Below are 13,149 nucleotides of genomic sequence, written 5' to 3'. Positions count from 1 at the left end.
ACTACAGTTATTCAAAGCCTTCGCTGCCCCACCTTCTCTGCCTGTGTGCTCCATTCAGAGACTCACATGCAAAGCTACCAACACCCAGGAACATGGCGTGGCAGATTATGCTCTGGTTTCAGAGAACATGGCGTTCAGCAAAATCTAATTAGGCAGAGTTTGAAACCAAACTGGCACTTCTTTGACTCAAATACAAAGCCAGAATGATGGATAATCTGTCTGTGGTGTTTGACACCAGACTTAACAATGGAAATGTTTTCCAAATGCCACATCAATGCAACATTTGACGCACGACTGTGCTCAGAGTGCGTGTAATGAGGGTGTATTCGGTTAGTGTGCTGTTGATTGCTGCCCCTCTGACAGAGAAAGGCCCCATCTAGGATCCCCTAGAGCATTTATATAGGCTAATCTGCTAAACAGATAGAAAGCAAAACCACGAGGTGCCATGGTGACCTTTCAGCTAGCCAAAAATACAAATAAAAACTGGTCCATGACAGCAGAATGAGGGTCTAGTGTGAGCAGCCATCTGGCCAAGTTTGAAAGCCAATCACAGAGGCAAATAGGTCAGTACCGGTGGGCCACAATCTCTGCAAGTGCATTGAAACTGGGGCTCCTCCACAGTGCTGGTCTGATCTGTCATCAACCAGCATGGGTGTCCGGCCAGCGGTCAGCGGATTTGACGAGAGCGTTAAGGAGGGGACGGAGCGAGGGAGGGCGGAGGGAGAAGCGGAGGACAAGAGCCGAGTTGTGTTGCAAGGGCTGATTATGCGTGCTATGGGGCCGGTTTCCTGGATGTTGTGTTTGTGTTGGAGCCGGTGGCTCCAGGCAGATGTTGCAAATGAAGGAGGTGTTGTTGTGTGTTGACATTGTGGGGAAAATCACCCCGGATGACATCTGATTGGTGTTTCGAGAGGAAATGTTTTCCAGCGACAGCAACAATTCACAGCACAGGAGCGAACCTGTTTGAGCGGGGCAGTCAGCTTGATGAATTATCAGACGTGACTGGCTGTGAAGACTGAATGATGTCTACTTTGTTCTCGCAGCATAAAATATGTGGACAACGGAACTGCTTTCTCTGGGACCTCCATTGACACTGTCACCGTCGACCTCCAGCTGTGCCCACTGCCCACACACATACAGAACATCCATCTGTCAGTGTAAACACATAAAAGCTGCTTCGACAAACATCAAATGACCTTTTACCTTCTCAGAGCCATGAGCATACACACTCTTCCACACACAGAAGATAAAGAATTTATGGCGGTATTGTTAAACTGAGGCAGAGAACAATATAGGCAGACAAGAGCCTTAAATGAAGTCTGTAAGACAAAATATATGATCTTAATAAGGTTTAAGAAGAGTAGATCGTCTGCACTGTGTTCTGATTACATCAGGTAAATTCAGAGAGGTCAAACCCGTAGCTAATATGACATTTCTTACACAGAAACACTCAAAGCAGGGCTGATGACTGACTCATCCATTCTTATTTTACAGCAAAGTTACCCCAAAAGTGATTTCAAGCATTTTAACGTAACGCAAACAGTTGATAAATGCGCAGCACACGTTCTTCAAAATGCAGTGCTTCGAGCAGAAAGGGGAACTTGCATTCAAGACATTCAAAGTTGCATCATTGCGCAACCCAGAGACGAGCTGTCGGGCTGGGATAAATCAGTTCAAATCCGCCCTCCTTTCGTTCCTTGTGACTGGTCCGTGCCTGCGTCAATCAGGGGGAGGGGTGCACGGCTAATTTCTATATGCCTGCATGTCAATTTAGGACTCAGATTGCGTTTTAGTGCGTCGCTGTCAGCAGCGGAGCTTTTCTGTGGACGCACGCAGCCTCAGCCTCGGATTTTTCACAAGTATTTCAGTCTCCAGCTGAGACGTTCGGGACGTGCGTCTACCTGAACCTTTGTCTTTGGATATTGCTGCCACCTTTAAGGCATACGCGCACTCCTGACTCGTGGTGTATGTGCTTTAGAAGTGAGCTGCTGTGTAATAAACAGTTCGCCCGAGGGAAGAGTATAGTCAGGAAACTTTTAAGGAGACTTTGGGGATACGTCGCGGTGGGTTCATGTGGTTTATCATCTGACAGTAGCGGAGCTTTTTTTTTTTTGTTTTGTTTGGGAAAACTCACAGAAACGTGGTTTGGATCATGTTCAGCAAGTGCTCCGTTGTGTTGTTGAGCGTCCTCTTTCTGGTTCGGGCGCTCTCGGCTCACGAGTGCACGCCGTGCAACCTCCGGACTTGTCCGGTCAAGCCCCCGCACGGCTGCGAGGGCGGCCGGACCTTGGCCAGGGACCCGTGCGGATGCTGCGATCAATGCACCCGGCTGGAGTGGGAGCCCTGCGGCGGCCAGGACTGGGCGCACGGCTACTGCGCCCTGGGGCTGACCTGCGCCTCTGTCAACCAAACCGGAGCCGCCACCATACCTGAAACTGGCGTGTGTAAAGGTGAGAGGAAACTTTGAACTGAATTAAAAATAATGCCATATTTATTAGGTCAAAAACAGGACCCAGAAATATTGTGCCACAAAATATCGGTGCCAATCCTTGAATTCTTGAATTCGGCATCACTGTTCAAACGTCAGTTAAGCAGTGGATTGACTGACTGTCAGTGTCTCCGGCAGCCTGGAGCGGCTCCCCAGGTCTGAGGGGATATTGACTACCAGGAGAAGAGTCATGTTCCTCTTTTCTTTCTTCCCCTCAACGCCCCATTCACTCTCATCTCAGCAGCACGACAATGCGTCTGGCAACGGTGATTTGGCACAAGGTGTCAGTTCTAGTAGATCCTGTTCTTTTTTGCCCTACTCCTCAAAGCCACATTTAGACAAAGGGGGTATGACTGTGGATCAGTGTGAGGGCAAAACTGATGAGTGACCAACAAAGCCTGGAATATATTGCACTTCAGTGAATAAGCTGCATTTTCCTCGTCTGTGCTGTTTACATAATTGGCTTCAGAGTGTGCCTCAGAGCAATAATGGTTTGACAGCATGATTGCAAAAGTCCCCAGCAGATTTTCATTTGCAACTCTGTGACAGCGTTACACTGTTCTATTGCTGCCAAGCAGAGCTGGGCTGTTATACTGGGGATGTGTCTCGTTTTATGCACAATTTCAGGAACTTTTTGAACTTGTGTGGGGTGTCAGGGGTCAGGGTCTTCACTGAGAATGAACTAGGTAGCAGTGGCTCTTTCCCCGAGGACCAAGCCACCAGTCCACCTGCACTCTGTCCAGCCTGTGCTTGGATGATTGAAGCGGACTGACCGGGCAGCAGGAGAGAGTAAGCAGCTCTCCATGGGCGTCTGGATCTCCTGACCTGCCTTTCCATCATCTCTCTATGGGGTGGTCTAAGTCTGGGGTCTACCAGGGTTTACCAGGGGTCTCTGGCCCCCAGGCCATCCCTGTAGACGCTGCTGCTGATTGTGCCTTGTGTACAGGTTAGCCTGGCGTCTGGAGGACATCTCCTCCGCAAATTAACAGCTTTAGAAAGAGCGGGAGACCTAATGGCTCCTCTGACTGAGTCATGCCCCTTGTCTTGCCGCTCCAGGGGCCTCAGAGCACGCCGCTGACCCTTAAATCAAACACACGCATACACACGGCCTCGATATCCCAAAGGGTCTAGGTGGGGGTAAATCAACACCTCCCAGTGTGTTTTCAGGGGCCGCGGTAGGCAGGCTGCTGGAGGCTGATCCCAGATTTCCCTCCTCAGGCTGCAAGGGTCTTAAAGTGATTAGACCTGCAATCAGGAGTAGGGGGTAAATGTTTCCGCTTTTCTGATCCCCTTGCTTTTCTGCTCACAGTTCTGATTTTCTGGGTGGTCATAAATCTTTTTGTGAGGAGATGCAACAACCTTGTTACTGTTGCATGTTGTATGAGAGGGACATCCAGTCGGTCAGTCTCAAAGCGTTACCGTTTTGATCACCTAACAGCAATGCAACAGCTGCAATAATCTTTGAAAAGAGATGAACTTGACTTCATTTTTTTGCTACTTATCTGGGGAAGTGTTTGATTTCAAGCATCGTTGCAAGTAAATCTCACTACGTATTAATATACAATAATCAACACCAATTGCATGAATCACAGTAAGTGGCTGTAGCTTACCAAAAACCATATTAGTTATCTGAAGCATGTATTTCCATTAATAGAATTTGGCATTTAGAGCACAGCAGCTGACAAAAAAAAATATGAGAAGTGAATGCAGCTTTGTCCTACACATCTTGAGTATACGTGCACCTGCTCTGAGGACTCATCATCTGGTTCTTTCAGCTTATCAAACCTGCTTCATTGATCAGCTTTACTCAAATGATTTGTTTTTTAATTTTCTGATTCTTGCGCCTGACCTCCCACAACCTCCTCAAGCTCTAGAGACACTTAACATACCGTGTAACAGAATGCCTGTCTTACAGGGACGCTATGTCCACTGCACTCCTTCACATGCCTTCTACTTCTCCCTTCCTCTGGTATTATCTAACGTTTCAAAGACTTCCTTTTTAGCTCGCTATCAGCCACTGGGCCTCTAGAGGTCAGCTTTCCCATCCTGGCTCTGGATGCCAAGACAAGCAGTCTCAGTGGCTGAGAGAGGAATCCCCCTGGGATGAAGCCATGGACCCTGGCTGGAGTCAGGCAACAACAGACAACAGATAACCAGGCTAGAACCTGCTAGGGTCAGACTAAAGGGTACTAGGCTGAACAAGGCTGAGCAACAAGGCTCACTGGGGTCAAGCTACAATTAGTTGATGAGACAACGTCCCCAGTGAACAGCCTTTCATTTATTGCTATGATTCTTAACTCCTTCTCTACACACCAGATTTGGCACCTCACAGAAACGGGCGCTACCGCCATCTCAAATGAAAATATTCTCCTGGCACAGGAAAGCCTCGGGATGGAAAAAATGTGGAGGTGAGGATCGTTTTAAGGGGAAGGGAAATCACAGAGAAGGTTTTGCTGCGGTTTATTGAAAAGGCCGCTTGTGCTTTGCCCGTTCGCTGGCCGTCTGGGAGAGCTATTAACAGCACCGGCTGGCTCAGGTTAAAGGTAGAATTACCTCGGCCACTTCCACTGGCCAGTGTTTACCACAGTGCTGGAGACCATCATCCACAGTCATGTGTCCGGAGTCATCAACACGACCTAAATCTAAACTTGGGGAAAGTATTTACAAGGATGCTTTCTTTTGCAGTCACATTGACTCACTTGAACAGTAAATTTATCGCAGTGAGAGACGGCAGCCTTTTTTTCCGATAGTGGAATATCTGTTTTGAATTTATATGGATCAACATATGCGTTTTATTATCATCTACGGCATTTAAAAGCAAAGCCATGGTGCTCCGTTTCTTTGCAGTCACTTTGAGTCAACATGTTATTGTTGCTCCGACTTGTAACTGAGTATGAACGGGATTTGTATTTCACGGGTTTTATTTCAGGTAGGATCACTACACGAGTGAGGAAGACTCATTATGAAGGGCGCATGTTTATGTTGGATAGTTAAACCTTTAAAACCTTTTCCTCATACATAGTTCTGAGAAAGTATTATGATAAGCTCCAATCACGCTTCCACACTGCTGATTTGAGGCCCGGAGGCTAAATGCTTGGGAAGAGGTTACTCTCCTTTACAGTTTGTCTCATCCTGTTTGCTCTGCTGCCACTCTTGCTGCTCTTGGACAACTATGAAGGAGGGTAATTTGGTATATATGTGTGTTTATTCATGCATGAATGTGAAGGGAACACTATGGGTAATGTGTATTTTGGGGCCCTTTAATCCCAGGATCTGGGTGAATATTCAGCTCACACGGCTCTAACGTGACACTTTACTCCCTTGTACATTCCTTCCTATTGTGGAGTTTCGTCCAAGTTGGGCTAAGACTCGAGGTGCCAACATGGTGGGTAAGGCTCGCTTGGAGAAGGAATAATGTATGGGTACGATACAAGTGGCCTTGGCTCAGAGGAGGCATCGCGGCGCCCAGCAGAGATGGAAACCCTGGGAGGGCCCCGTAGTGTGGAACAAAAGCAAACAAATGAGTCCAGTAGATGAAGTAGTGTGGCACAATGAGGAGGGAGGAGGGATGGCAGCCCAGAAATACACTGATCACTTCAGTATTGGTTGTGCTCGCATAATGTGTTGCAACAGAGGTTGTGAGGAGGCTAACACCTCAGCAATTTTGGGACGCAAATCCTGTCTTTTGGCACATTTTGCTTTGATTATGCTTCATCTGTAAATTTGTCCTTTGTTTATTCCCATTTAAAATGAGAACAACTGACAAATGAGTCCAAGTCCGCCTGTCCTAATGCTCTCTGTTCTCGTCGTGGTCCTCCTCAGTGCTTCCTGAACATCCAGACGCAGGTCTTGTGGATGAGCGCTGCCCTCTGATGACGGGCTGCGACAGAGCGGGAGGTCAGTGTGTGTGCGATGCCCGTCACTCCTGCTTGGGCACTTTTACCTTCCCGGACCAGGAAACCTGCATGAAGACCACCAAGTCAGGTGAGCCATTCCTTATAGTCACAACACGCACACATGAGCAGAGAATTTTAGTTGGAGCGTATAATGCTACCCATTGAGAGGAGCTAATCCACAACAGATGCGGCTCGGAGGTGACTAATGCTACTTGCATATTGTGGTGATGACACACATGCTAAGGCTTTGTGTTGCGGTTCTCCACTCACCCTTGAGTGGTGCCATTGTCTGTGACTCACTGATGTCTGTGGTCTGCTTGTGTCCGCGGCTGGATTTCAGATGGTCGGAGGCACGAGCACCGGGACAGGCACAGAGAGAAGTATGTGGGACCGTCCAATCCGGCGTGCATGTTCTCCGGCTGTAACCTGACCACCGAGGGCTGCATGTGCGAGTCTCAGAGCTGCCACCACCACTTCGCCTACATCAACCGCAGCCAGTGTCAGGAAGCCGCAGGTAACCTTCAAATGACCTGCGAATGGAACTGACAACCACACAGCAGACTACTCTGCTTTTGAGCAGATGCCACGGCTAGGTCACATTACAGAATTTAATATTGCTCCATGCTTAATGTAGGCATTCATATACAGTAAAATGCACCGCAGCTTTAGTTGGGACAAATCACCTCTGAGTGAAACAAAACATTCCTGGTGTCGAAGCTCATTATGTGTGATGGGAAACATATTGTAGCCCACCAATGGAAAACCTGCGACTCTAGATTTGGTCACCTTTAATTTTTTAACTCGAAGCTCAGATCCTAAAAATTACGTGCACCGTTCGTACCACCTGAATATTAGCATGCCGTCTGTACTGGCAGGTAGGGTGACGCTTCCAGTGATGGCGTGCAGAGAGTGGGCCAAGTAAAGGAGGAGGAGGGAAATAAACCGATCAAGACTGCACAGTGTGGCGTGGAAAGAAGAGAATTAAACATGCTGAGAGGGAAAGGGAGAACGTGTGAATCTGACTGACACGAGCAAAACCGGAGAATGCCTGCATTTAAAGAACGGCCGTTGCCTGAACTGTTGATGGAAATGTGGCCTGTTGGAGATCCTCAGGCGCAGGGTGCTTAAGGTGTAAGTGAACAGAGTGCGGAGTATGAATGCTTCCCCTGTGCCTGAGGTGAAGAGGAGAATCCTGCGACTGAAATGAGAGAGTGCAAGAATGTGCGTTTACCTCCTCTCTTAGCAGTCTCTCTGATTGACACGTCTAAGCGAAAAACAGTTATTGGCAGAGCGAGTTCAGTTTCCTCATTTGGATTGTGAGGTGTCTGGTGGACAGGCAGGCGCTAAAGTGGCGACTGCCTACTGAGTGACATTTGCTCAGAAGGACTAGGCTGCCACTTAGTGAACTTGCTGACCTTCTCAATATGTTTGGTAGATCTTGCATTACACAGCGCTCTTAGAAAAATCTTCCTGAAACTCGATGAGAACCAGTTTGGTGCTATACTGAACAGATTAAGTCTAAAGCATGTGACTTCCACTGCTTGTGTTTTTATCCCCTCTCCTTTTTTCCTCGTGGTTCCCACTGCTGCCTTTTCAGAGGAAGAATATCTCTTTAGCTGTTGCCATGGCTGGCGACAAATCCCGGAAACATATTTACATAGACATATGATTTATTTAGTCTGCAAATATCAGTGAGGGTTATTACAGAGCATCTACAGTACAGCTGGGTGGATGTTTGTCTTGCGCCGTTTACGCACCAAATCCCACAGGAAGTGTGTTCATCAAACATCACATTGTTTAGACGTATCACCAAGTCTCGTCTTACAATGAAGGATAGACCCCTCTCTGTTTTGTAATTCGCTCATCTCAAGGTCTGAGCCCAACGGATGACAGTTTAAACTCCAGTGAAAACTGTAAACAACATTTTTCAGCAGCTTATGAGTTCTCACCGCAACACACACGCGCACACACACACACACAAGCGCACACTCCCTTCTCATGGCCTCTCGTTAAGTAAGAGACAAGGAAGTCTATTGCGTCTTTAAGAATACATGCGTACACTATATGTGTATGCATGCACTGATGTATCATCCCATGTGTATAATCAGTATATAGTACATATGGGAGCATGTGAGCCTGCGTGTCTGCCTCTGCCTGTGTTTGCGCATGTGTCTGTGTGTGATAATTATCTTGTTTGTCTAGATGTCTCGGCAGAGATTTTCCTTTGTCTGTCATGAGCAGGAGCTTCCTCTGCAACCAGACCAGGACTCTGTGGTTAGGATCCCATCTGCTCCGTCCTCCTGTCGGAGTCCCGGGCCCATCAACCCCTTGTTGTCTTTAGACACAAGTAGTTATTAAGATCTGTGTTAGCATGCCCCGCTAGAGTGTTAGAGCAAATATATCCTGTGAACTTGCCTTCATGGCGTGAGAGCTCTACTAATCGCACTTGTCTTTGTGGAAGGACTTGAAAGCAGACTTTGTGTCCCAGCACTTCAAGAAACCTCTTTCTGGCATCAATCACAACACAGATTCACTTCTTAGGTCCCCGTAAATTCACACATGGTAGTGGTTTGGTCTGGCTTTCTTTCACTTTCTCTCTGACTCACTCAGCGGTCTGGTGGGTTCATCCCTCCGCCGCGTCTCACTGCGATCTGTTAACGCTCAACGTCTTTTCTGCTTCACGTTCGATCACCTACAGACGCCTGCAGTTCAAGTGGTATCTCGTTCCCTGCAGCTGTACAGAACGCTGATGTAATTCGGCCCCGTATGTATACTCAGAAGCAACGTGGTGTGCCAGACGTATTACCCACATGTCAGGGAGGAAAGAGGATGTGATAAGTGTAGGAGAGGGAGGGGGGAGGCAGACGCAGGAAGATAGGAAATCACAACTGAAGCCAAACATTTTTGTTGAGGTATTTGTGTCCAGGCCCCAGGGTCTTGGTAGGGTGGTGTTTGGTTGTTTTACACTCTAGGATGGTTTACATATTTCATTCATGATAAGCGCCCTAACTGCTATTTTAGAGGAATTCCCCTGCTGTTGCTCACAGATAGGAAGAGCAGTCTTTGAATTTTGTTAGTGTTTAGCTGATTCATAAAACTGGTGATACTAATATATGATCAAACCCCAGCTATTCTGAAGTATTCAAGGCATCTACTTACTCACGGGACGGTGTAAGGGAGACTTGAACTTGTGCTTCACAGGAATGTGGTAGTTCACAAGCAGTTCATCAGACTGGGAATCAGTTCCCACTCTAATGCCATGGTTCAAAGTGACCTTTCTTTCACAAATCCACTTGCCCACCTATACCACCTCCGCCCAGCCTCTCTCTGTGCCCTTGTGAAAAGACTGTTAGTTCTGCTTGGCTGCTGCCTCATTGCGGCAGAGCTATTACTGGCCGAGCCAGACCACCACCGGCTGGCAGGGGCACGAGACGTCTCAGTGCTGAGTGTTTGTGTGCCGCCTGCGGAAGCTGTGGCCCCCGTTGTACCCTGCAAGCTGCTCGTTTAACCAGTGCGTGCGCATTTATATGTGCGCCGAGAGTGATTTCAAAGAGGAAGCAAAACTCCTGTGTGGCTGTTGAGACAAAGAACTTCTCTTAAAGGCATGTTGGGATTGCTGTCAACCCACTCACTACTCTTGGTCAGCCGCTAACCAAACGAGGCAGCATTAGGCCAGCAGGCAAAGCCAAAACACATACACTTGAAGTCTTAGACCCTTCCTTCATGTTGAGCTGTAACCCTCACTCATTCACTAAATCTAAGCCTGAAACCTCAGTTTACTGACTTAGTCATAACCATTAACAAGTCAAAGACACCTCAGCTGCATCCTAAGCCAGGCCCTGAGATTCCCAGGCCCATTTCTTCTATCATCATTCTTCTGCTTTTCTTCTTTGAAAAGGAAAACATCCCTATGGCCAAAATCCATACATAACTCAAACCGATTCCTCCACAATTTATTCAACAGCTGTCTACAATCCAGGTCCCCCTTAGACTTGTTTTCTACATTTGCAAGAGAAAAGGGCCGAGTATGAGGGGCGGTACACGTGACGACTGTTCAGTTTTGTTTTCTAGTGCTTTATGTACCGAACCCTGGAGCAGAGTATGTTCAACCTTTGTGCCAGATACAGGAATAGGCCACGCATGGTGGTGCATCTCTGTCCGAGGAGCAGGCCTTTTAGCCTGACAGAAGTCCCTCAAGCCGTCTGTCATTAGTCTAATGAAAGGCTCAGCTTCAATGGAATGTAAACATTATATGCACACTTGTTGTAGACACACTTAAAAAACCCACATGAATACATCGATGTGCAAATGTTCACCTACACACGGACATTACCTCACCTAAACACGTTCATTCACAGCTGCAGCAGTGTAACTTAGAACATTGAGGTCACTTTTTTTCTGCAAATATTTAGCCACAGAGAACAAGGCGTACAGATGCCGGCTGCTGCGTGCCTACGCTCAGCTAACTCAAGCTTATAACCACAGTGTGAAGTTCCCACTAAGTGTTTCTACCTGTTGACCCTGTCTCTGCCTTTTGGCCTGGACCCTTACCCAGACCTGCTCCTCCGTCCTCACACAAACTCACACACACACAGTGAACAATGCTGACTCTCTCAGCTGTAACTGCTGGTGGGCACGGGGCCAGGCCCCCACAGCTTTACGTGAGAGACGGCCCTGATGTGTCCCTTTGCGGACCAACTTTATAAAACCTGAGGACAGACCAGAAACCCACGGAGGGCAGCTGGACTGAGACAGCTTTGTTCTCTGCTGACTTGTTTCCAAAGTCAGTCGGTGAACAGAACTCACATTGTGCGCTTTTTCCATGAGTAAACTCAGGCTGTCAACACAGCCTCCTCTGCCTGGTCGAGCCGCTCTGGTTCGGAGAAAGACTGCGTTCCTTGTACCCCGGCTGGAAGAAAAAAAAACATTTAGAATGGAGGGTTTTTCTTTCTTCAATGAGATGCCAGAAATGTGTATTGTTTACAAAAGAGACCATTCTGTGGTAATGAGGCAATTTCCACATCTCATCTTCTCCAGACCGGCATCAGGTGTGTGTGAGCATCACATTTTGCTGCAGGTTGTGCGTTAGGGTCAAAGGTTTTCCATTCTTTGCTGTCGTACAGTTGTAAAAGAGCACGTTGCCTAATCCGCAAAGAGAATTTATCAAGCGTACCAAATCGTGTCTTTTGTGTTTGTGCGAGCTGGAGCATGGCCACCATTGTGATACAAAGATTGGTTCTGTGGTCACTGACTCACTAATTACAGCCATTTATGCAAAGAGACAGAACACAAACAGCGCATGATAATGTCCACTTGAAGCTGACTTTTCCCATCCTCTCCGTCTGCCTATTGTGCCTGTAATTGTGCCAGCAGAAAAATTATATTAATTGGACCTGCAAGGGTTGGACCATTTCCACGGATGGATACAATTCCATTCATTTGAATGACAATGGTGTGTCTGCCAGCTGCTTTTCCCAGCGCACTCTAACCCCAGCCATTATCACAACTGAAAGCGTAATCAGCCTTCTCTGGGCTGCATACAATACACAGAAAGTGTTTTTCAGTGCGGAACCTTGTGCAAGATTGTCCCAGGCTATTTTCTTCTGTGGCTTTTAAGAAGCTTGAGGTTTTCATATGCAAAACCCGTCTTCAGCTGAGCAGCAGCAGACTGCGTTAGACTTTATTGGAAGTAAAACATTTGCCAATCGGCACGTCCAACTGAGGTTTATTTAACTCCAGCACAGGAATTAGGCCAAAAACCGTTAAAGGGTTGCAGCCTCCCTTAATTTAGGGGGTTTCCTTCATTTTCTATGACACTATTCAGCTACAAAGTTTATCAATGAGAGCTTTGTGGCGGCCCTCACTGTTCCCAGGTTGCTTGAGTAAACAGTACAGTACAGATACCTCACACTCCTGCTGTATTTATCTGGAGCCAGAAAAATTCAATGTTTCCCTTATCCTCAATTTCATCTGTCGGTTATTTAACCCCCGCCCACCAAAATACAGCAGCCACAGTCCTCCATGTTTGTTCTAGGTTAGGCAGACATCAAACGGCTTCTCAACCGCAATGTCAGCACCAGGTCAAACCAGAGAATTCATATTTTCAAACCAAAGTTATTGCGAATATACAGTATGATTAATTTGGGGGTTCGGGACATTCAGAGCAGAACCACTATTAGGGCATTAAGAGGTCTGGACCCTGGACGGCTCACAAGTTCAGTTTCCCCATCTGGTGGCAAAAAAAGGGATCCATTTACCGGTCCTCAAATGTCAGGGATGAGACACATCCTCCGAGAGACTTGTGTTGCGCCATGGAGCCAGCGCCAGTCTGGGAAGGCCATCAACAAAACTCAGCCTCTGGAAACATTACCAAAACCCCAAAGCGCTGTTACGCAACCTCAGCATGTATCTTTCCCTCTCCTCAAAAACCAGATGTATGCGAAGATTGTCAAGTATTTCTCATAACTAAATCATAATTTAGCTTTCTTGTAAAGCAGTCATTTGTTAACACATTTTCTCGTTTAAAGGGTGATTTAAGCGCGATGTGCAATTACCAGATTTTCCTCATTCCCATCCATAATCCCTGCACTGCTGCCTTTTCACTCTTCGTGACTTTCCTGTTAACGTGCTGCAGAGTGCGTGTCTGCTGCACTTTCATCAGGGAAACTGGGAAATGACTTGGTGATTGACAATCACAGGACAGGACGTGAGTCTGCTTCCCACTAACTCTCTTCTGCCTGCCGTGTATTCATTACAGTGACACCG

The 13,149-nt window shown here is 47.2% G+C and overlaps 1 protein-coding gene across 1 annotated transcript in view; it reads left to right on the top strand.

Annotated features, from left to right (window-relative positions):
• Positions 1 to 1,689: 1,689 nt before the first annotated feature.
• The window catches only part of LOC311505686 (cysteine-rich motor neuron 1 protein), a 30,995-nt gene continuing 19,535 nt past the window's right edge, over positions 1,690 to 13,149 (top strand). Inside the window, exons 1-3 of the mRNA XM_084569380.1 lie at positions 1,690 to 2,450; positions 6,311 to 6,472; positions 6,725 to 6,898. Coding sequence (XP_084425506.1) covers positions 2,153 to 2,450; positions 6,311 to 6,472; positions 6,725 to 6,898 — 634 coding nt within the window. The 5' untranslated portion in view covers positions 1,690 to 2,152. The remainder of the gene's footprint in view (positions 2,451 to 6,310; positions 6,473 to 6,724; positions 6,899 to 13,149) is intronic.

The sequence above is a fragment of the Chelon labrosus genome (assembly GCF_963514085.1).
Source record: "Chelon labrosus genome assembly, chromosome: 20".
NCBI lineage: Eukaryota > Metazoa > Chordata > Actinopteri > Mugiliformes > Mugilidae > Chelon > Chelon labrosus.
The sequence above is the reverse complement of the archived record's forward strand: the minus strand, read 5'-3'. Positions and strand labels throughout refer to the sequence as shown.